The following is a 25,765-nucleotide window of genomic DNA, read 5'->3' as shown; positions in this document are numbered from 1 at the left end:
ACAAATAAAATAATTAATAATTAATAATTAATAAATAATCTATGAACATATTCCAGAGAATGAAAAATCATAAATTGTTTTTTTCATTTATTGCTGTTTTTTTAACGATTACAACAAAAATTTCATTATACATAATTCATACATTTTAAATTAATAACTATAATAGATATAATTGAAATCTCAATTAAGAAGTAGTTATTGGTATGGGAATATGGAAGTCTGTATCTCGACAGGGCTTACGACCTGCCACGAATATGAAATTTGAGAACAACAAAATTTGGAAAAAAATTATAACGAAATCAATATGGCCATGATACATGTTCACAATACTAGAGGAGAGGAGGAAATTAGACTAACTAACTAACTAACTAACTAACCATCACGCCGCTTCACCGCAGGGGTAGGCGGAGAGAATAGAATGCCACACCACTCTGTCTTTGCAAACATTCTTCGTCTCTTCCACGTTCATGCATCTCCTCAAACATACCCGCCGATTATTAACTCCTAACCTGACCACTTTCAAGTATTTGGCATACCTGATTGTGCCATGTTTTTTTCGGTCTTCCTCTGCTCCTTTTTCCAATTACATTCGCCTCATAAATTTGTTTTACCGTTCTTTCCTCACTCATTCGTTCTACATGTCCAAACCATCTCAACACACCATTATCGATAAAATTAATAAAGGTGTGTTGAGATGGTTTGGACAAATTAGACTGCCAGAACCAAAATGCCAAAATTTTGTTTTACAGAAGGCTGGGAAGAAAAATATGATGGGGAATATGTCCAAAGAAAATAAGTTGCTGACCTAATCACAGCTGATGGAAAAAAAAGATATTTTACATTGTCATTTACTTAGTCATATTATATAAACAAATAAAAAGATTATGCGTTGGATGCATCTCTGGATACCTCCGAAATGAAAGTAATGATAAAAATTAATTTATTCCCTATAATTGTGGATACATTTCTTGAATAGAAAATGTGCTTTCGGTAACTTTATATTTCTCCAAAGCTTCTTTACGAACTACTTCGGACTGAAGTACTTCTTTCTGCAACTTCAAGAGGGTAGCAGCATTTCTTTTCTTGAATGGAATACAAAATAATAACATTAAATAAGATAAAAATAAAGGAATCTTAACATGTGAAGGATATATTATCGAGGGTTTAAAAAAAGTTCGCATAACAGAAAAATACATAAGCAATATATCTCTAATATCACAAATACAAAATTTAATTTAATTTATTGTAGATTTATATTATCCACTGACACTACGTGATGGAATTGCATTTTTAATTTATTATTAGATTAAAACCAATATTTTTAGCTTATCCACTTTTTTATTTGACCAGCGACCGGGTTTCGTCGTTACCGACATCATCAGACCAGTCTGATGATGTCGGTAACGACGAAACCCGGTCGCTGGTCAAATAAAAAAAGTGGAAAAGCTAAAAATATTGGTTTTAATCTAATAATAAATTAATTTATTGTAACTGCAGACAGTTGGTGGAATTCCATTTTAAATTGTTGAGTAATATATCCAAAATTAAACATGGTTATTGGATTGAATTCAACTTTTATTTACATATATATGATAATATGTTATGATATATCGCTCACTCCTTTCAAGAACGTCATAAATCAAAAATTGACAATTTTCAGTTGTGTATGTTTTCAGAATGCCCAGAAAATGTACTATATCTCAGCAAAAGCGGCATATTTTTAACTTAATATTTACCCGCTACAGGGCAGAAAGTGTTGTTTTTGCATTTTGAAGAAAAGGTATTGTTTAATTAATTTTTTAAATTTACTAAATATTTTTCAAATGGAGAAAAAACATCCAGGTTTTACCTAAAAAGATCTGTTGCACAGTAAAAAGTTCAATAAGTGGCTTGATATTTATTTTGAATGCATTGTATTATATTTTTAAACTTTAAAAACGTTCTCCTGAAAAATCAAGTTTTTTGATTTATGACGTTCTTGAAAGGAGTGAGCGATATATGTCAATAAAAGTAGAATTCAATCCAATAAGTGTGTTTTATTTTGGATATATTACCTAACAATTTCATTCAAACCCTTTTCCGCACCCTATGGTGCGTAGGGCACTGCATCATATAAACGCAGTATTATCTTGATCATTAACACATGAAAGGTGATCAGCCCTCCGCTTCAGGTACCAGTCCAGGGTTATATTGAATAAATATTACAGTGAAAAAATCACTAATATTTATGTGACCCCCCCGGGAATCGAACCTGGGACCTCCAGTATGGTAACCGAGTGTGCTGACCATTACACTACGGAGGCAGACAGAATAACAATGCAAAATTTAATACTAAATACTGATAACTCCACTTCCTTAAAGCAGCAACTATGAATAAGTAATTATGATCTATTCAATTCGGTATTCACTTTGTGGTAAGACATCAAATTCTAAATAAAAACACTTGCTTTTTACCACTTGAGTATTATATTTATTTTTAGCAACTAGTTTCGAAAGCTACAGTTGCTTTCATCGTCATTAAAAATAAATATAATACTCAAGTGGTAAAAAACAAGTGTTTTCATACACAATACGATCCATTAATTTCTACAAGACTATTTGCTTGTCAAATTACATAATTATCTTCAAATCCCATTCACGTTTCCTATGATAATTCTTAAAACGCACAATAGTAAAAAGAATATATATATTTAAAATCATTCATTTAATACATTTATTTACATTCCTTGTTGGAATTACTTTACTTACTTATAACCCTTATCCGCACCCAATGGTGCATAGGGCACTGCGTCGAATTGACGCAGTGTTATCTTGTTCATCACTCTTGCGCTTCAGGAACCGGTCCAGGGTAATATTAAATAAATATTACAGTGTAAAATCACTAATTTTCAACCCCTCTGGGAATCGAACCCGGGACCACCAGCACGGTAGCTAAACACGCTGACCATTACACCACAGAGGCGGACATATATTTATATATATATATATATATATATATATATATATATATATATATATATATATATATATATATATATATATATATATATATATATATATATATATATATATATATATATATATATATATATATATATATATATATATATATATATATATATATATATATATATATATATATATATATATATATATATATATATATATATATATATATATCCCTTTGGCTACCAAAATATCCAATATATCGGCTTTAGGTATTCTAGCGAGAAAGGCCGGATTCATCAGATCTGACGTCATGATTTATGTATCTGATACTTTTTATAAAAGTATCAGATACATTTTGGCCAGTATGTTTGGGATTTCTTCATTACTTCAGGGTCGCGTAAAATTTTTCTTTTAATATTTTATTTTCCAATAAGTTATACATCGATATTCAGTATTGAATGATTATTTACATCTTACAATTAGTTTAAATATAACCAAAATTAAAGTTACAAAATATTTAAAGAGAAACGAGAAAAACAAAGCACAACTAACCAATTTTGTTTCGATTCAAAGTAATGGAAAAGTAAAACTATAACAATTAAGATGTATAAAATGACAAAAAAAATCACAAAATGGAAACAATATTAAGTATAAAAACTACAGCAAAGTTTATAAAAATAAATAAAAACAATTTTTGAATAAATAAAAACACATAAATATTTTCAGGTTGGTAAATACACTAGAATAAACACGCATCACTGACAAAATGAAATAAAACATATGTTAACCTGCCCGGGAGTGTGGCCGTACACACACATGCATTCCTTCCTTATTTCACTATTTGAACATCTATCATACATCGTTTTGTCCAACATTCTTCTGAGAGATCGCATTTTGACTGCATTCAGTCTACTTTCATGCTTCTTTTGTTAACTCCATGTTTCACTTCCATACAGTAGGGTCGGAACCAGGACTCGTTGTGTACTGCCAGTTTAGCTTTCGCCGATAGGTTTTTATTTGTGTAACAGATCCCGGGGTGCGCCCTGCGGGGGGGGGCCCCCTTCGCCACACAAGACGCGGCATGAGAGGAGGCCACAGCGCGCCGCAACACGGAGAGAAAGGTCGAGGAGCATGCCAACGCCAAATCGGTGAATCGACTGACACTAGCGCTCGAGGCCTTGCTAGCTAGGCAAGGGGGAAGGGCGACGATGCAGGACGGGGACACACGTATCGGCGCCATGCCAGCACGGCAGGGGAACGCGAGGGATCTGCAGGATTTCAACGGCAGCCCCATGCAGTGGCCAGCCTTCAGCGAGCAATTCTGGGAGTCGACGGAGCTGTGCCACCTCTCGGAACCAGTGAACCTGCTGAAGGTGAGGAAAGCGCTGAAGGGACCTGCCCAGGCACTAGTGGAGGGGCTGCTGGTGGACTACAAAGATGTCCACAAGATAATGAGCACTCTCCACGACCGCCCGGACGTGATACTCAGCATCCAGCACGACAAGCTGAGAACATCATCGCGACTCACAAACAACTCCACTATGGACGAGCTAGTGGAATTTGCCATCGCCGAGAGAAATATGTGTCTCACATTGAAAAAGAGGCGGAGAGAAGACCTGAATTCGGACGAGCTCCTAAATGAGATGGTGCTTCGACTGCCGTCTCTCACGCGATAACTATGGGTGATGTTGCGAAATGGAGCCAGGAAAGCAACGGTTCGGGATCTTGCAGACTGGCTCATGGTGTTCGCAGACAATGCGAAAGACGCCGGCGCCTTCGAGAAGACAAAATTACCGGCGCGGTAAGGAGACGGTGTTCGCGACGGCAGATTTGCAACCACAAAATAGCGACTTGCGCCGAGTTCGCCAAACTGACAATGTTGGCGAGTAGGGACCTGGCTAGAAACAAAAGGTTGTGTTTTCGGTGCCTTAATCAGGGGCACCAATCAAACCAGTGCCGGAACACGAGCAAGTGTAACGTGGGAGGGTGCACGGCAACCTACCACAGACTACTGCACGACGGGGCGCGAGTGAATAGCGCCGCCATCGGCAGCGTAACTGCGATTGTGCCCGACGACGAACAATTTGTGGCAGTAATGAGTGCAGGAGCAGGACAAGTGCTACTAAAAATAATGCAAGTGGAGATAAGTGGACCCCTCGGTCGCGTCAAAGTGAACGCGATGTTAGACGAGGGGTTAATAGACGACGAAGTCACAAAGAAAGTGGGGGCCAAGGACGCAGTGACGTGATCTCAATCCGCGGGATCGGAGGTAGCAGTGAAACACTGAAGACGCGTCGAGTTCAAGTGGACGTAAAAGGAAGCAGTAATACTCCGTACCGCATTACAGCGAATACGGTACGGCAATTGAATCTCCCGTATGCGCCGTGCGGGCAGAGTGGAACCGCCCGCAATTACAGTCAAGCCGCAGATGATTATCGGGCAAGACAATGCCGGCATAATAGTGTCGTGGGAAGTGAAGATGAACGGTGAATAAGTTCGTTCAAGGACATTGCTCGCGGAGATCACGAGTGCAACGAAGTTGTAGCGCCGACTTCGGACCCGGAGAGAATGCGTGAGTCTGACGGGCCGCAAGTGTGCTGCAGAGATCTGGCAAACCTGGTGAAATCTAATTTTAGCATAGATTCGCTGGGAGTGACAAGGGCGATGCGCACAGACAGAAGTCTAACGCACGCATACACCACGATGGAAGAGACCACTCGACCGTTGGCCAGCGGTCATTGGGAGACCACAGCGGCCTGCTGTGGAAAGCCGAAAACACGTGGTTGCCCGACAACAGGCAACACGCTCTCAGCCGCCTAAAGAGCATCGAGAGGAAACTCAAGGGCAATCAACAACTGGCGACTGCTTACCGCCAGAAAGTAGTTGTATCTCAATAAAGGCTACGCAATCGAGATGAGTGAAGACAGGTGAACAAAAGGGTGCAAAGAAGATGGTACCTGCCCCACTTTGCGTTGATAAACCCAAACAAACCCCCAAAAATTAGGATAGTGTTCGATGCCGCGAGCCGGTTCAGGGGCACGTCCCTAAACGATAAAATGATGGCGGGACCTGATCTACTGACGTCGCTGCTAGGAAATCTTTTACGATTTCGAGAGGAATGTGTCGCGCTCACGGCAGACATCTGCAAGATGTTTCTCCAGATTTTAATCTTTATTTTAATAAAGAAAGAAGATCAAGAATCCCAGTTGTTCCTATAGAGGGAGGATCCGGAGATGCCTCTGAAAACATTTATAATGTCATCAATGACATTCGGAGCTGCGTGCTCACCCAGTAACGCCCAATATGTGCACAAGGCAGTGGCCGACGCAAGCGAGGGCAAGCTCCCCCGAGGCGGCGGCGGCATGCAAAACAAAGTTTTACATGGATGACTATTTGGACGCGATGGATGAACCCTGGCGAGCGGCAAAGATGGTCCGCGAAGTATCAGAAGTACTACACCGAGGAAAGTTTCATCTCACAAATTGGGCGATCAACAAACAGGAAGTGCTTCAATGCGAGAGGCGCGCGCATCATCGACCAAACCAATCAACATCACTGAATTCCACCCGGCCGCTGAGATGGCGGAAAGAGTGCTAGGCATCAGATGGAAACCGACAACAGATGAATTTGAATACCACTTTAACGACCCGCTGGGGCAGGGGAATGACAGTTGGCCCACAAAACGCGAGCTACTCAGCGCGGTGATGAGGGTGTTTGACCCTATCGGCTTCCTAGGATGCCTAGTGATCCGCTCAAAGATGCTGCTTCAAGTCGTATGGCAAGCGGGAACCAGGTGGGATGAGAGAATTAAATCAGAGCACAGAAATAGATGGCAAAGATGGATTGCGGAATGGAATTAGACTGCGCAATTCCCAGGTGCTTCGTGGTCAGCATCCGTAACAGAAGAGAGCTTCACGTATATAGCGACGCATCGGAGATGGCGTGCTGTGCGGTGGCTTACTATGTGGAAGTCAAGCACGAAGGAAGGAAAGCGGTGTTCATCAGTAGCAAGTGTAAGGTGACACCGCTGAAAGTAGTATCAATACTGCGACTGGAGCTGCAGGGCGCGCTCGTGGCGGCCAGACTGGCGGCTACAATCAAACGGGAGACGCAGTGCCTAATAGAGAGGACTGTCTACTGGACCGACTCGACCACAGTCCTGTGCTGGATACGATCAGAGCCGAGCTCGTATTCTACGTTCGTTGCCAACAGGCTTGGCAAGATCGACGAGCTCACGGATGCTGCAGAGTGGAGATGGGTGCCGACCAAATTTAACCCGGCGGACATCGGTACGAGGGACGGTCGGCCCATCAATTTGTCACCTGAGGGGACGTTGTTCAGAGGACCGGAGTTCCTGCTTCAAGAAGAAGGATGCTGGCCTCGAGAGAAGAAATCTGCGCCCGCGCCCGACGACAAGATGCTGGAAAAGTAGACGGACATCGTGGTGATGACCGTCGCGATGAACGAAGCGCTGCCAATGCTTCATAGATTTTCTTCATGGAACCGGCTGATTCGAGGGACAGCATGGATGCATGGACTGAAAATATTTTGGAATTATTTTCACCCGGCAACCGAGCTCATAAACAGCGACGGAGCGGAGAAGACGCAGCCACACCTATACAGTCTAGTGGTGTGTTAGACATACGCTATGTGTGCGACACTATTTGCTATAACTGATTTCAGTGCACCACTCACATCCAAAAAGTGTGAAAACTATAGGACAATAGCACTTATCTCTCACACCAGCAAGATATTGCTTTATGTTCTAAAAGCACGTTTACACAGTTACATTGGATGGCAAATACCAAAGGAACAAGCTGGTTTTGTGAAAGGAAGAGGAACAAGAGAGCAGATCCTCAACATCCGCCAAGTGATCGAAAAAAGCCGAGAGTTCCTGACGCCAACAGTTTTATGCTTTATCGATTACAAGAAAGCTTTCGATTGCGTGAAGTGGGAACATCTGTGGAAAGTACTCATGGAGATGGGAGTCCCATCCCATTTGATAAAACTCATCCATGGACTTTATGCCCAAAGTAAGGCAATCGTAAGAATCAATGGCATAAACACTGCAAGTTTCCCCACTGAGAAAGGTGTAAGACAGGGATGCATACTCTCCCCTGACCTGTTTAACATTTATGGGTAATACATCATGCGCAGGGCTCTCTAAGAATGGAATTGAGGAGTGTCCATTGGTGGCGTAAAGCTGTCCAATATACGATATGCGGACGACACAACACTTTTGGCCAAAGACCCAAAAGAAATGGTAGATCTCCTTAAACGAGTAGAGATTGAGAGCAAGGCACTGGGACTAGAGATTAACCAAAGCAAGACCAAGATCATGATCATAGATCGATCTAAGAAGTTTGGTGATCTCGGGAACTCGCTCGAAGGTTTAGAGATAATAAACGAGTTCCAGTTCCTTGGATCTCAAATTAGCAATGAAGGAACTTGTGAAGGAGAGATTAGACGTCGTATCGCCATCGCCAAAAGTGCCATGTCTAAGCTTGACAAAATCTGGAAAGACCAGGGTGTGAGTAACAACACCAAGATGAAGCTTGTCAGGAGCTTGGTCCACTCCATTTTTCTCTATGCTGCTGAAACATGGACCATAAAAACAGCAGAAAGGAGAAAAATTGATGCCTTCGAAATGTGGTGTTGGAGGCGCATGCTCCGAATTCCATGGACAGCTAGACGCACCAATGAGTCCATTCATCAGGAACTACGCTTGGATGGCTTGATTCTGGCCAATATCTGTACCGGACGGATTCTCCAGTTCTTTGGACACGTTGCGCGTGGCAACGAGGATAGCCTGGAACGACTAGTTGTGATCGGTAGCCTGGAGGGAAAGAGAGGGAGAGGAAGATCCCCACACGATGGACCGATCAAATTAAGGCAGCAGCAGGCACCTCAGTGGTTGGAGCGCTACGTGCAGCGCAGTCAAGGGATAGCTGGAGAAGAGTCATTGCTTCTGCAAGGGTCACAACCGGAGAAGAAGACTCACATTGTTCCAGCATTCACTCTCCTTTCTGTCTTTATCAATCTTTCCATCCCTAGAAAACATACTACCCAAATAAACTAAATCATTTACCTGCTCCAAAATCTCTCCATTTACCAATATTTTATACTCAGATCTACATTCATCTTTTTCAAAAACCATAATTTTGGATTTGCTAACATTCATCAAAAAATCACTTTCCTTGCACACATTATACACTTTTGTAACAACGCCTGCAGGTCTTCTCTGCTATCAGCAAGAAGAACAGCATCGTCAGCATACAAAAGGCAACGGACAGTCAAATTATTCATTTTAGCTCCAACATTTAAATCCTTCAGTTTTTTCATGCAATTATCCATGTAAAGGTGACATTACACATCCTTATTGAACACCTTCAGAGATGCTACAAAAATTATATAATTTATACTGCTATTCTTTAGGGAGTAAACGCAACATAGTAGATATCTTAATCTTCTTCTTCTTCTTCTTATTGTAGGCCTTACGGCCTGTTTTTAAGAGGGATTAGCCTCCTGCGACGTCGATTCCCAGCTATCGGCCCATCTCTTTGGTGGTCTGCCCGGGAGTCGTCTACCATGGGGTTGGCCGTACAATGCGATGTGGGGGAGTCTGGATGGTTCCATTCTCCTCACATGCGCATACCATTGTCTTCTTCGTTGCCTTCCCCACCTAACGACATCTTCGATTTCGCATATTTCCCTGATCTTGGCATTTCTCAATCTATCTCGAAGACTCTTGCCTGTTATGCTTCTCAGAGTCTTCATTTCTGACACTCTAAGCGTGTTTTTTGTGGCAGCGGTGTCTGCTCTACTTTCGATTCCATACGTCATGATGGGTCGGACACAAGTTTTGTATATCTTGATCTTGCTGCCGATCTTCATCTCAGGGTTTTTCCATATAGCATTTTTCAGGCATCCTGAGATGGCTGCAGCTTTGTTCACTTGCCCCATCACTTCGTATCGCAGATCGTAATAGTATCCAGATATCTTAATGGAATTGAGAAATTGTTTACGACATATAAAAATAAAATAAAAACAGAATTGATAAACTATACCTTTGTGGATCTAAAAAATGGCAATATTTGAATATACAGTGGTCAAAATAGAGCAAAAAATAATTGGGGACGCTGGTGTAGTTCTCATGGCAACACTTAAATATTTATACGGTAATAATATATAATTTCCTGTTAAACGCTTATAAAACACTTCTCCTGCTTTTTTTCTCAGTCTGTTTTTCAATCACAATAGAAACACCATCATAGGTGTCGGATTGTGGTCCCGTGGTTAGTGTCGCGGACTCTTAAGTCAGAGTTCCTCGGTTTGAACCAACTCTACCAAAATTTGATACCTATTTCTAATAATGAGCCACTTAGGCTCACAGAAATAATATGAAATTGAAATATTTGTGTAAATAATAAAAACACAAATATTTCTCTTTTAAAATTTTTTTTATAATAATATAGAAATTCTATTGTTAAAATTTACCGTGTATATGATTTATTTACTTTTATTATTTTCTAGTAGAAAAAACACAAAAAGTTTAACTTGTCATTCTATGAACCAGTGTCATCATTATTACTATAATACTTCTTCTTCAAACCTTTATCTGCACCCCAATGGTGCATAGGGCACTACATCATACAAACGCAGTGTTATCTTGATCGTTAACACATAAAAGAAAGGTGATCAGCCAGGGTAATAGTGAATAAATATAAGAGTGGAATAATTACTTTTATTTATTTGACCCCCTCCTGGGAATCGAACCCGGGACCTCCAGAACGGTAGCCGAGCGTGCTGACTATTACACTACGGAGGCGGAAAAAACCAGACCCTCCCGACACTGCTCCAACACCCGACGATGTCCCCACAGCGTCGACCACCACCCTAAAACTGATACCCCTGTACAAGGCACGGAACCTTATCATCCGCGATGAAGGTTCTCCCTCAGACAATACTCATAAAAAGCAGAGCCGAACAGGCTCTGATCACGATAGGCCATTGCGGAAACATCAAAACCGCTATTAAGGCCGAAATAATGGAATGTCTAAATGACATTATTATTGCCAATCCTACTCAAGAAGCTGAGAACAAAGCCTTTCAAAGACACAAGCCAAGTGCACAAATTGCATGAAAAGTATATTCATAGAAACAGGCCACAATGCATTCAGTAGCGAATTCAAAATGAAGGAAAGAATAAATAGATAAGCGCACTAAACAGATAACAGATTATGGAGAGACAAATCTTATTCATTGCTAAGGATGATCAATCTACCAGCTCAGAGGATAATATAAAAATACTGCAATGGAACATGGGGAGGTGCAAGGCAGCCCAGAAGGAATTGTTTAGTAAAAGGAATCTTTCGGATATTATATTATTGCAAGAACCATATACAGGATCGACTGGTAGAGTGCAAATTCCAGGTCACGCAGTTTTTCAGTCGAATGCGGAACCAAACAAGGTCTGTAAGGCTGCGATAGTGGTACCTAACACCAAACTTAAAGCGCTACTGCTGAACAAACAGAGCGGTCCAAATGAGCTCTTTATACAAATAAACACAATCAAAGGAATATACATTATTGGATCCGTATACGTGGAACCCGGCGAGGAAGAGATAAACTTTATTAATAAACTGGAAGGTTCATCTTTTGGGAAACTGATAGTTGGAGGTGACTTCAATGCTAAAAACATCTGGTGGGGTAACAATAAAACCGACAGAAGAGGAGAAGAAATTGCTTCATATCTGGCAGAAAAGAACTACTACATACTGAACACTGGAGCCACACCAACTTTCGAGACATTTCGCAGGAACATACATATTCACAGTGTTATCAATGTAACCTTTTGCTCATCTGAGGCCTTGAACGATGTTTCAGATTGGCATGTTGAAAGAAAAACCAATAACTTAAGCGACCACAATCCAATTGTCTATCAGATCAATACGCAAAAATCAGGTATTATTCAGAACAAAACAGCCATATACAAAACCAAGAAGGCAAAATGGGATATATTTAATGACTTTTTGTGTAAAGAACTGGCAAAAAAAATTAGATCACACCTTTTTCTTGAGAATCTTGAGATCAGATGACGAAAACCAACTGGAGCAAGGGATAGATACACTTACAAATACAATACAGAAAGCATGCTTTAAATCATTCCTCTCAAGAAAGAGCACCATCATAAGCCCTGTCATGGTGGAACGTATCTTTGACAGAGATGAAGTTGAGTCTAAGAAGAGCTAAACACAAGTTGGAAAATGCTGGACAATTCAGAAGAAGTCACGTGTTGCAAGAATATACGGAGAAAAGAGACCTTTATGAAAAAGCCATAATTAATGCAAAGACGGAATCATGGAAAATGTACTGCTGTCAACAAAACAGGGAAGCTGCATGGGGAACAATTCAGAGTCTTGAATAAATCCCGAAAAATTGTTCCAGCAACTACTCTGAAGAACGGTAACCTCCATCTCGATACGGCCGAAAAAACTGCCAGAGGACTTAGTTATAAATTTTTCCCGACGATGATATTGCACAAGACAACGAGGAACAGGCTAAAGTTAGAAATGATAGCTTAACCGAATATATCAGTATTGACGAGTCCACCCTGTGTACAAAAAAAAAATTGAAGAAATCCTCTCTAATATGAATCCTGAAAAAGCCCCAAGAAATGACCATTTGACTAGCGATACATATTTATTTGCACGTGTACTGTTTGGAACCCCAACTCATATTAGAGATGAACAATGCCTACCTTAGGATAATGCACTTTCCCAAAATACGGAAGAAGGCTATAATAGTAGTTATTCCCAAGCCTGGAAAGGAAGATTTATCAGACATCAGCTCTTACATTCTATTGGACTGCTCCCAATTTTTGCAAAGGTGCTGGAGAAGCTGCTTAGTAACAGAATTAACTGGAACTTTCAACATAATAACAAACTTAATAATAATAAATAATAAAACCCTTATCCGCACCCCAATGGTGCATAGGGCACTGCGTCATATAAACGCAGTGTTATTTTGATCGTTTACACATGAAGGAAAGGTGATCAGCCCTCCGCTTCAGGTACCAGTCCAGGGTAATATTGAAAAAATATGACAGTGAAAAAATCACTTATATTTATTTTACCCCCCTTGGGAATCGAACCCGGGACCTCCAGAACGGTAGCCGAGGGTGCTGACCATTACACTACGGAGGCGGACAATAACAAACTTAGTATGAACCAAAATGGTTTTATGCCACAGAGGTCCACAGAGGACGCACTGGTAGCATTGATTAGCACACTAAAGAATGCTTATACCCATCGAAAGCTGGCAGTCGCGGTGTCTCTGGACATAAAGGGGGCCTTCGACCATGCGTGGTGGCCCTTCCTGCTTAAACAGCTTCAAAATAAAAACTGTCCAGATAACCTTTATCACCTAGCGAAGAGCTACTTGGAGGAAAGAACAGTCAGACTGACACACTGCGATACTACTTTAGAAAAAGAAACAACAAAGGGTTGTATCCAGGGTTCAGCATGCGGTCCCAGTTTTTGGAACTACATAGTCGATGACATACTGCAAGCAACTTTTGAAGAAGGAGCGGAGATACGGGCCTTCACGGATGATCTCCTCCTTATAGCAGTTGACGACGATGTAACAAATCTTGAAAGTAGAGTAAATAATGCATTACAAAAGCTCATCAATGGGAGAGCTGCACCAAGCTGCAATTAGCGGAGGGAAAAACCCACGCCATGTTCATAACAAGACGGAAAGTGGACCCACCTTAACTTATTATGAGGAACACAGTCATAACATACGCAGGCGATATTAAAATTTTAGGTGTTGTTATTGACAGAAATTTAAACTGGTCTAAACATGTAGACTCTGTATGTAAAAAGGCGGCTCAAGTCACCAACCAATTACTGAGGGCGGTAAAACCAACACGGGGAGCGTCCATGAAGTAATAAAACAACTTTAACCACGGTGCAGTGGAGCCTATATTTACATATGCAGCCAGCGTATGGGCAGAGGCGACCAGCAAAAAAGTAAATGTAAACAAGCTCAATAGAGTGCAGAGAGTGATAGCAATCAGATGCTGCAAAGCATATAGAACAATATCTCTGACTTCGGCGCAGGCTCTGAACGGATTCATTCCACTAAATAGAAAAATTGAGGGAGAAAAATTCTGAACTCTACCATGTTAAAAATACTAAACAATTGCGAGAATTACCCAGTGATCGACAATAGGGAGTGATGAAACACAGAGAGCTGCCTCACCCTGCCAATAGACTTAAAATAATTTGCGAACTTTACAACGATAATCCTCCGGCAAACTTAGAATCGGAAGTAAAGACTTTTACTGATGGGAGTCTGCTGGATGGAAAAGTGGGGGCCGCTTTCGTCCCTTTTGAAGGTAACAGTGAATTACCTGGGCGGAAATTTAAGCTGGAGAACTACTGCACAGTCTTCCAAGCGGAGCTGTTTGCTATAAAAGAAGCTATAAAATATGCAATAAGAAAACCTCCTATTCGTTGGGAAAATATTACAATCTTGACGGATTGCCATCTTGCCTGGCAACTATACAGGATAGAAACGCTCTGAATCCACTGGTGTTTGAAAGCAAAGAGGGGATTAAATCTTAGTTACGCTAAAATGAGGATCAGGGAAAGAAGCTTAGAAAAATGGAACAACCAGTATGCTGAAAACTCAACAGGGCGTGTCACAAAAATTTTCTTTAAAACTATCGAAGATTGTCAAAAATTTGTAAAGGAAAACTCAATTTCCTACGAGCTAACACAAATACTAACTGGGCACGGCGCGTTCAGAGCATACCGTCACAGATTCGGGCTGAGAGCGAACACCGGGTGCGTGTGCGACGAGACGAAGCCGCAGGACGTACCGCACCTTCTATGGAAGTGCCCAATTTTCGAAAGAGAAAGGTTCGAGCTGGAGACGGAGTGGAGGAGAGAGGGTTTAAAGCTCAAGGACCTTGACATAGTAATAAAAAAATGGGAATCGTAAAATAAAATAATTATGTATTTAATCAACATTGTAAAAGATATTAAGAAAAATTCTATGAAAATGCCGACCGTACAATGTGTGAAAACGGAGCGGAAGGCCTGTCGGAGCGGAAAAGCTATTGCTGGTGACAGTCCGGCCTTCTTTGAATAAGTTTTCTATGGTTTACTTATCACTAGTGCGAATGCGAAGAAGTTCCTTACAAAGGCCATAGCCGACATCCTTCCCATCCTATGTTTAGTAAAATGGAAAATAATAAAAAGTAGAATTAATCCTTTTTATTGTTTTAACCCTTGTATAACAATTAAAACCATTTAAAACAAAATTTTCAGGAGTTAAAAATCCCCCAATCAGATCTCGGGGGGGACAGTTTTGAGTAGAACCAAAATTAAAAACATTAGAACATGGAATGTTCGTAGCTTGTACAGAATGGGGAAATTAGAGTGTGCCATAAAAGAAATTAAAAGACTAAACATTGATCTGCTAGGTATAAGTGAAATGAGATGGATTGGAAGTGGAAAAGAGAGCACATCGGAATATCAGATATACTTCTCTGGAAACAACGAACCTGATCACAGACGAGGAGTTGAATTCATAGTCTCCACAATAACGGATTCAACAGTTGTCAGCTTCGTGCCTCAGTCGGATAGAGTTGCAATGCTACAACTGAAAGGCCATGGAGTAAATGTAAATGTGATCCAAGTCTATGCTCCGACTGCAGATAAGAGTGATGAAGAAATTGAAGCTTTTTATGAAGACGTAACCAGCGTGCTAAAAATGACTAAGCGTGAAGAGGTGACCATTGTCATGGGAGATTTTAACTCGGAAGTAGGAGCAAGAGTACCTAATGACGTTATGGGAGCATGGGGGCTGGGTGAAAGAAACGAGAGAGGAGAGAGAATGATTTGTTTCTACCAAGAAGAGGGACTAATGATTATGAACACCCAATCATCAGAGAAGAATTTGACTGCGCACTGAAAAAGCTAAAGGATGGAAAAGCACCAAGAGTGGATGAATTACCAGCCGAACTGATAAAGACAGCAGGAAGGGGAACCTCAGAGGCTCTATTAAGGCTAGTACAATTAATATATGAAACTGGAACAATACCCAAAGATTTTTAAAAATGCTTAATAGTTACCCTCCCCAAAAAAGCCAGTACGACAAAATTCTAACAGCATAGAACAATCAGCCTGATATCTTATACCTCCAAAATATTGACAAACATTGTCTTAAAGGGAATTGAAACAAATGTGGAGAGCATTTTTACAGATCAGTTTTGTTTTAGGAAAGGAATGGGAACCAGAGAGGCAATACTCTCATTGCGCGCGTTAAAAAAAGAACCAAAGCACATATGTGGCCTTCATTGACCTAAAAAAGGCATTTGACAAGGTGCAATGGAAGAAGCTTTTTGAGGTAATGAAAATGATAGATATAAAATACAGGGATAGGCGCATAATTCACACACTGTATAAGCAAAAAGCTGCTATAGTTCGATGTAGCAAAGAGCAAAGAGAGGCAAGAATAAGACAAAGAGTAAGGCAAGGATGCTCTTTGTCGCCAGTGCTTTTTAACGCATATATACAGTGCACAATGGACAGACCGAGAGAGCGAATGAATCACAGAAAAGGTGTGGACGATGTTGCTTCGATTACCGATAGTGAAGAGAAACTCCAAGCAGTCCTAACAACCATGGAGAAGATCCTTATGAGCGAATTCGGCATGAAAGTAAATAAAGAAAAAACCAAAGTAATGGTCGACGGCCGGAACGAACAGCAAGCGAGAGTGTCCATGTCTGGAGTACTCCTAAAAAATGTGAAAAAGTTTGTCTGAGATCTCTTGGGATGGCCGGTCAAAAGGCGAGATTGACAATTGCATACACCAAGCAAGGCTTGCGTTTAAAAGTAAATCAGTGATTTTCCAATCAAATAACATAGATCTGAAACTATGCAAACTTCTTGTCAAAACGTATGTTTGGAGTGTGCTACTGTATGGCTGCAAGACATGGTGCCTATCTGAGATAAGAATAGGCTGAATGCGTTGGAGATGTGGATCTATAAAAGAATGCTCGGGATATCCTGGAGAGACCACATCTCCAACGACGAGGTACTACGATTGATCAAAGAAAGGAAGCACCTACTCGCGACTATCTCCAAAAGACGCGCCGAATGGATCAGCCACGTGCTAAGACAAGAGGGTTTCCTGCACAAAATAATAGAAGAGACGATCGAGGTAATAAACGGCAGAGGACGCCCACGCCGCGAATACCTTAGCGACTTATACAAAGACATGGGCTGCTCGACGTATGAGGAGCTGAAGAGAACTTCCGAAAATAGGCGAGAATGGCGAAAAAGATGTCATCTGTTGCTACAGACCAATCCCCAGGATTGAGATCAGAGAGATAGAGAGGAAATGCGCCATAATTTCGGTAGAGCATGAATTATGGTCGGTACTCATTAATCTACAAAGGGTTAACATCGGATACGAAAGTGTGTGGGTATCCGAATACATGGCCGTGATCTCATGTCAGAAATGCATGAGCAACGGCCACTCTGTTGCACATTGCAAAAGCAAGGTCTGCTGGAGGTGCGGCGGAGAACACCGAGCCACCCAATGCACTAACAAAGCAGACAAAATCAAGCGCAACAACTGCTCAGTGGTGAACAAGGTCTACAAAACCAAGACCCCAACCGACCACAAGACACTGAGCCCGGAGTGTCCTTCGCATCAGCGACAACTAGCCAGGAGCATGGTCGATTATGGCCAGTAAAGCTGGAAAAACCTCCGGAGATGCAAGGCTGCTACGCTGTCATTTCTCCGAAAAGCTATTTAACAAAAATACAATACAGCTCTCATCCAGGAACCGCACACGGGTAATACCGGGAAAATAAATAAATCAACTTTCAACGGTAAAACATACCAAAAAACCAACAGAAGTTCCCCAAGGCAATAATCATCTTCAATACTGAGATATCGCACAACTGTATACTCCTCGATAAGTACAGCGATAACACTAGTATCTTTATCAAGATAAAAACGACACCTCAACTACTACTAAGAAGCTACCCATGGCCGACTACTGCACGGTATTCCAAGCGGAACTCTTTGCCATGGTGAAGGCACTGGAATGGGTCACTAGCAAAAAGAACGGCTGGAAGACTGTCAACTTGTTGTCATACTCTAAAAGCTCAGTACAGGCGCTAGCAGACGGATCGCCCACCAACCCGATGGTGTTCTGCATACAGGAAACCTCAAGAAATCTTGAGAAGGAAGACAACAAGTGCAATTTCCTGTGGGAAACGAAAGAGCGGACGAATTAGCCAAAGACGTAGCCTTGCACATCAAAACTGCAAAGCTATACTACAAATTCCCACTGAGCTACGCCAAAAGAGAACTGAGGGAATTGTCTCTTAAAGAATAGGAACAACGATACCAAACTAGCTCAACAGGAGCGATAACTAGATATTTCTTTGAAAACCTAAAAGACTGCAAGCAGTTTGGTAAATAAATTAAACCCATCTTCGAGATGACACAGATTCTAACGGGACACGGAGCTACTCTCTCATATCTACACAGATTTAAACTGAAGAGTAGTAACGCATGCCCGTGCGATACCATCAGCGAGCAAAACATCCAGCACTTACTCCTACACTGCCCAATGTTTGCCAAAGAACGATACAATCTGGAAAAGGAATGCAATAAAAACAGCATTCCTATTGACAATTTCCAGAAAGCACTACAAAACAGCTCACTGTCCAGACGGTTTGCATCTAGCAAAACTAATAATAAATCTCTCTCTAACCCTTATCCGCACTCCAATGGTGCATAGGGCACTGCATCATATAAACGCAGTGTTATCTTGATCGTAAACACATGAAGGAAAGGTGATCAGCCCTCCGCTTCAGGTACCAGTCCAGGGTAATATTGAATAAATATTAAAGTGAAAAAATCACTATAAAAATATTTATTTGACCCCTCTGGGAATCGAACCCGGGACCTCCAGAACGGTAGCCGAGCGTGCTGACCATTACACTACAGAGGTGGAAAAAAAATAACAAATAGAATACAAAAAATTAATAAATAACGGGAGTCGTTCCCAAAACTAAATGATCTAAATGCACTTTCTTTCAGCTGATGTCCACTATGACTCCCCCCGGATTAAAACAGACTCCAACCTATGCCCATGTAAACGGAGCTAGCCTCCAAATCCCGATGAACATGAATAAAAACTGCTTTTTTGTTTCAGCTTAACTCTTTCCAGCTAAGGTTTCGCATGGTTCCCAAGCTGTAAGACAAATGTCGGAAAGAATAACTAGCCCATGCTACAGCTAATTTAGGTACACAAAGCACAACATACGTAGAATCGCACACTAACATTCAAACAGACCCAAACATTATCACCTTGTTAGATAATAAACAAGGGATATTAAAATGACATAAGGAAAAAATAAAAAAAAGATCAGATCAAAAGGGTACAAATTAAACAATGATAATAAGGAAATGAAGTTGTATACTATTAGAATTTTATGTTGACATTCCGCATCAGCGATGTTCTCCTGGCACTTGGCGATATCCACACTGAGTTCTGCGTCTTGGGCTTCCAGAGCAACTTTTCGCGCACTCTCAGTACTACTTTGGGATTCACTGCACCCAGAAACACTGGCAACTTGAGCAACGTTCTCTAAAAATATAAAAATATCTCTTCTCATTATTCTGAATTGTATGTTTTAGAATTAGAACACTAGAACACTATGTGGGTAGGCTCCCGAACTTCACAAACAGTATGGATAAACATTGACGTCTAAGAAAATAGACAGTTACATTGCATTCGAATTGGTGAGATAACATAAGGAAGAATATAGGCAGTAATTAAAAAAGAAAAAAAGAAAAAAAGTGTTTACGATACCATTTTGTATTCATTTTACTCGATAAGGCTAAGTTGTCTTTTTATGAGTCTTTCTATTAAGGTGGGGACTCACCTCCACATTTCGTCGTAACGTAACATTCACGGCGAGCATCCGACTTCGGATGGAGCACTCAGAATGAGCGGCAAGCAGCTCGGCTCTCTGTACTGACTATACGAATGCTCGCATCGTAACGTGTTACGTTATAACGAAATGACTCCGGTCAGTCCACACCTTTAGAAGGTGCAGAGACATCTCTTGGGATGACTATGACAAACTAAATAAATCCTTTAGTACGCAACCATGATACAAGATTTACACACAACGAAGGTTTGATAGTCCCAAGAATTGACAGTAAATATGGGAGTCGAACACTGCAATATATCGTTCCGAACATTTTTAATTTGTTGCCGAGGGATGTTAGAGGTCAAAATAAAATATGAAACAAAGGCAAAATAAAGGAATTCGTAAATGATCAAGAGTTAATTTTATGAAAATTGTAAAATGTTTATATTCTTAATTTTTTTTTCTTTTTTTTGTGTGTATATTAGGTTGAAATCGTTAAAAACAACAAAAAATGTATTGAAAAAGAACTCCACCGACAAGACACACAAGGTGGCTTGGTGGGTCTCTGCAAAAAAAAATGTTCTACATATGTAAAAATTGTGATTGAAATAAATGTATACAAATAAAAAAAAATAAAAAAACTAAAACATGACAAATTTGCTAAAAAAATAGTAACGGGTAGTAGGCACCGATACAAAACTTACCAGCAATTAAAAAGTTAAATGTTAGTACAGTAAACTCCCCTATAAAGTTGAGATAGAAACCGCGTTGTCGGAGGGAACTTTTTAGGGGTAAATATTTATAAACTGTATTTTAATTTTAAATGACTCATTTCAGTATTTTCCGCTGAATAAAATAAATAAAAATTCAATTAAAAATATTAACCCCATATAAAGTTCCCTTTGATAACGCAGTACGTATCTAATGTTATAGGGGGGGTTTACTCTATATCTGGATCTATTTGATAAGAGCAGATACTGTCAAATTACTCGATTACCTACAAATTCTGGCCTTGGTTAATATTATAAAGCTAAAACTACAATACAGTAGAAAATGTTTAATCTATTTATTGATTTGGCGCTTAATTTGTAGAACTCCATTTTAATTTATGTATTTATTTTAAATCAAGCACAGATTTATTCAGTCTACTAAATTGTATTTTTTTAACAAAAACACATAAAAAATTTATATTGTGACAATTTTTTAGCCTTGTTAGTGCATTATCAAATGAATTAGTTTGACATTCGTTTGATAATGCCCTAACAAGGCGAAACTATCGTCACAATGTAATTTTTTTATGTGTTTTTGTTAATAAAATACAATTTAGTAGACTCAAGAAATCTGTGTTTGATTTCAAATTAGTACTATTTTATCTGTATAACTATCTGAATGTTGTTATAACAACAATTCCATCTTTTGTATGGCTGTTTTCACCAAATGTCATCATCGCCAGCATCTATGTGAAAAGTTTTTTATTGCTTACCTGTCGGATGAACCGAAGACATTGCTTTATGCTTCTTCATCATGTTTAAATATATTCCATAGTTGGCTTGTTCATTATTGGCATCAATTTCACTTTTCATCAGTTTCCACTTTTTTTCTACCAAGACTTTGAACATCTCCTAAAAAAAGTAAACATGAAATTATGTAAAAGATAATCAAATCAAAACATTCATAGAATCGCAAGATCAAATACAAAAACCAAATCAAACAGATACCACGTTTGGTTAAAGGAACATTGATTATTTTGCGATAATGCTATATAACATATTCCATCATCCATAAAATCATGACATAGAATGATTTCCAAAAGATGGTCCTTTCTTTAACGTTTTTAGTCTACTCAACATTTTAACCATTTAACCATTTTAACATTTTATAACTCAACATTTATATACTCAACATTATAACCATTTAACCATTTTAACATTTTATAAGTTTAAATACATTTACTTTTTTTTAAAGGAATAACCCGCAAAGCCTCTACATTTAGAACCTTGTCTGCAGGTAGGATAATAAGGATTTTTTTTAACCCTTATCCGCAACCCCAATGGTGCATAGGGCACTGTGTCATATAAACGCAGTGTTATCTTGATCGTTTACACATGAAGGAAAGGTGATCAGCCCTCCGCTTCAGGTACCAGTCCATGGTAATGTTGAATAAATATTACAGTGAAAAAATCACATATATTTATTTTACCCCCCTTGGGAATCGAACCCGGGACCTCCAGAACGGTAGCCGAGCGTGCTGACCATTACACTACGGAGGCGGACGTAATAAGGATAGGGAAGGTAAATATGAAAAATTCATAGCTTAACCAATTAAAAATAAATCTTTCTTGAATTTATTTTGCATTTGGCGGGAATTGAACCTGCGACGCCAGTTTCTCAGTCGAGCGTCTACCCAACTACGCCACGGTGCCTGTCTATTTTACAAAGTGTTCTCCCTCTCTGTAAATGCGAGCGGTTATTCATATTAAAGAGGTTATTCACATATTGTATCATTAAGTATTATTTATATCATAACTTATATGTGGAAGCGAAGCATGGAGTTGGCAAAAGAAGGACCAAAGTAGACTGAATGCAGTCGAAATGCGATCCCTCAGACAAATGTGTGGTAAAATGATGTATGGTAGATGATCGAATGGCGAAATAAGGAAAGAATGCAAGGCTGAGATAAGCATTATCGATAAAATTAAGAAAGGTGTGTTGAGATGTGTGGAAGGAATGAGCGAGGAAAGAATAGTAAAACAAATTTATGTGTCAAATGTAGTTTGAAAAAGAAGCAGAGAAAGACGGAGGAAACTCAGCACTACCAGGTATGTCAAACTGCTGGGTCAGGAGTCGGAATAATCGGCAGGTATGTATGAGGAGATGCATGAATGTGGAAGAGGCGAAGAATGTTTGCAAAGACGGAGTGGTATGGCATTCTATTCACCCTGCCTACGCCTGAAACTTCGTGATAGTTGGTACGTTATAACTTTAACACAATAAGTGTATTTATTAAAATGAACAATTGGAAAATAGAGTATTCCTTCTTTTATTGTAAGAAACAGAAATTGTGTGCACAGATGATTTAGTTTTATATTTCAGGAACGCATTAAAAATACGACAGATATAAAACAGATATAATGTGCATGATTGTCAACAAAAAAAAACCACTATACAGTAAAACTTCGATTTAACGGACTGATTTTAAAATAAAATTTAAAAACGAAAAATTAATAAAATGTATTTAGATACAAATAAACAATACAAAATAGAATTAAATTATATTTATTGTCATCCAACATTCGTCGTGAAGTGACGTTGATGTTTGATATCAAGTTTTGTTTACACTTTTGAAATTTTGAGACACAATTTGTGATTATGATGGCCGCTAAAAGTTTTAACATGTGGCGACACTTGAATTTCAGAATGTATCATACTAACAGGATGTTTTTTATTTTTTTTTATTTTACCCGATTTTTGTCCGTTATATCCAAAGTTTGTTAAATAGAAGTTTCACTGTATTACAATGGAGAGTATGTTACCCTCATTACCTTATTTAAAAATACTATGAGGGAATATCTCACCTCTTCCTTGGCCTTCATTGTCTCCAATAATAATGTGTTTTCAACAATTTTATCTTCTTGCATTTGTTTCATATTCTTTAAAGGTTTTATTTTACATACAAGTTTCTCAATTTTCGCTTTCACTGAAAATAGTAACCTGGGTTAATTTTTTTAAAATGAAATGGAAAAATTCAAAGTTCTCTAAAACAAATATTGTGTGGAATTAAAATATTTGATGGGTATTATTATAATTGTTTCATACTCTGAAATCTAAATAAAAATATCTATGTCCCAGGAACAAATTTCGTTAACTTCGCATGTCTGTTCGCCATTGTCAAAATGTGATGAAAAAAAACATTAGTCATGGGATCCCACAATTCTTAGTTTTTGAAGACGGTAAATGAACACTTGATTTTACTGACCGCATTATGTTTCAAATGATCGGACTTAAGACACTACGTTGCATTCTTTATTAACTCAATTCTTTGATAGAAACAATGGAAAATATGTAACAATTCGTTTTCACAAACAGCTTATAGGGGAAATCTAATTTTGAGGCTGGGTAAAGAAATTAAGAAATAAAACAGCATATACAAACGGTTAGAATTTTCATTTCTTCGAAACGCAATTGCTTCTTCTAGTTCTTGTTTTTTACACTTGTAATCTTTATTTTCGTTCATTTTATAATTACTTTTGTACGCATTGGCAATGCAACAACAAAACGAAAAAAGAGAAAGATAAATTTTGTAACATTACCAATTCCCGCTATTTATTGTGAAAAAATATATTGCAAGGATAAATAAATCATAAATAAGGAATAAATAACGGGGTAAGTAGTTTAATATAATTTTATCGATTAATAGATATAGCATGGTGCCGATCTCCCTTTATCATTTAAAAACTTTTTTTTTCCATAAAATTTTTTGGTTCCTAATTTAAGGAATACATTCCATAAAGAAATAAACATACATTTATTTAAAGAAATGAGATAAAACATTGAGTTTAAATTATCGATCAATTTAAAAAAGCCCTCTATGATCTTAATTAAGCTATCATTAAATACCCTGTATGGCTCAAAACTATTTTTATTTAATTTTTCATTGAAATTGAAAAATGAAATAAACTGTCGTATACTCATTTATTATAAGGTTTCTGAAATTGGAAAACTAAATAGTTTTGAAACGCTGTTTAATTTTTGACGATAGTTTTAAATATTTTGGTATAAAATTTTCATTGTTTGAGACAGTAGTCCTTTTTTATCTTATTCTCCGCTTGTCCCTTAACACTGCTTTATTGTAAATAATTATTAATGAAGATTAAACTTTTGACAAAAAATATGTGATATGTTTTTTTTAAAGTTTCAAATCATCATGTTAGTTCTCTAATAATTGTAATTAATCATAAATATATTTATTTTACATATTGTACCATACTTAATCACATGAAACAAAAAAATAACAAGTTATAAAATGATTATTTATCTTTCTTAAGCTGTAAAGATCAATAAACGCATCAATTCGTTCAAGCGATTGATTTAAAAAATCTAGCTGACACATAGTTTTTGGAAGTGGAAAAAAATCGATGAAATCTAGCAATATCAACCTATGGTAGGTATGCAGGTACCTACGTGATCAGAGATTTAATTAATTATTAATATTTTTCACATACCTGGTGTGGATATTTTGACAACGGACAACACTGTAGCAAACGAATCACGAATCCGATTTGAGCATTTCACGCAACTTTAGAGTTCGGTGTTTTCGTAGCTTTTATTTTCGCCATTTTTTGTGTGGGCTTGTATTTGTGGTGGGAGATTTGCCGGTTTCAAACTTCCAGATATATCTAAAGGTAAGTGATAATTCTTTATATATAACGTTACAGTACTTAATTCATCCATCGTGGGCTTTTCGAAGCTTCTTCGAAGAGCGTCCTTCTATGCGTTGATAAAAAATATCTGCCCTTTTTATGTTCCATCGATTTTCTGGGATAAAATACAGACGCATATATTCTTCCTTCCTCTCATTTATATAATTGTAAAATGTTTCTCGTTAATTATTTATAATACACTGAAAAATTGGCGCACATTTTTATGAATACAGTAGAGTTGTGCATTATCAATGCTCCCATCACGCTTGTCAGTTATATATATTTTTTTAACATAAAAATAATAAACGTGGATAAGAGAGTTGCAAATCAACGTTGTAAACATTTATTAATCATTAATTTCTAATTATTTTTAATTTCGCGCTGAAACAAATGATTTTGAGCACGTTATACCGTTGTTATCAA

At 38.7% G+C, this 25,765-nt stretch overlaps 2 protein-coding genes across 4 annotated transcripts in view; one reads left to right on the top strand and one right to left on the bottom strand.

Annotated features, from left to right (window-relative positions):
• Positions 1–75: 75 nt before the first annotated feature.
• On the bottom strand, positions 76–25,277 carry LOC148307537 (uncharacterized). 3 transcript variants are annotated; one of them, XM_088263257.1, is made up of 5 exons: positions 23,739–23,950; positions 23,498–23,619; positions 21,406–21,544; positions 19,467–19,633; positions 76–1,082 (listed from the first exon to the last, which is right to left on the bottom strand). In XM_088263257.1, coding segments are annotated over exons 1-5 (564 nt in total). In that variant the 5' UTR covers positions 23,740–23,950; the 3' UTR covers positions 76–947. The 3 variants fall into 3 exon arrangements, with proteins under 3 accessions (XP_088119383.1, XP_088119382.1, XP_088119381.1); XM_088263256.1 differs by lacking the exon at positions 23,739–23,950 and adding an exon at positions 25,145–25,277 and having other exon boundaries at positions 811–1,082; XM_088263255.1 differs by lacking the exon at positions 23,739–23,950 and adding an exon at positions 24,075–24,217 and having other exon boundaries at positions 811–1,082.
• HnRNP-K (Heterogeneous nuclear ribonucleoprotein K) overlaps positions 25,164–25,765 on the top strand; it is a 118,371-nt gene continuing 117,769 nt past the window's right edge. Inside the window, exon 1 of the mRNA XM_088263253.1 lies at positions 25,164–25,324. The gene's annotated coding sequence lies outside the window, so the exon portion shown is untranslated. The remainder of the gene's footprint in view (positions 25,325–25,765) is intronic.

This window comes from Brachycentrus maculatus, unplaced genomic scaffold, assembly GCF_059751285.1.
Source record: "Brachycentrus maculatus isolate JH-2025_06_01 unplaced genomic scaffold, ASM5975128v1 h1tg000197l, whole genome shotgun sequence".
Classification (NCBI taxonomy): domain Eukaryota; kingdom Metazoa; phylum Arthropoda; class Insecta; order Trichoptera; family Brachycentridae; genus Brachycentrus; species Brachycentrus maculatus.
Note: the sequence above shows the minus strand (reverse complement) of the source record. Positions and strands in the feature narration are given on the sequence as shown.

Bases quoted from the DNA above. Each gene is read 5' to 3' on its own strand.
- LOC148307537 (XM_088263255.1), bottom strand. From the start codon at position 24,156: ATGAACGAAAATAAAGATTACAAGTGTAAAAAACAAGAACTAGAAGAA. The intron at 23,620-24,074 runs GTTTGTATATGC...TACTATTTTCAG, and splicing joins AAGAAATGAAAATTCTAACC to TGAAAGCGAAAATTGAGAAA. The intron at 19,634-21,405 runs GTAAGCAATAAA...TTATATTTTTAG, and splicing joins GTCTTCGGTTCATCCGACAG to AGAACGTTGCTCAAGTTGCC.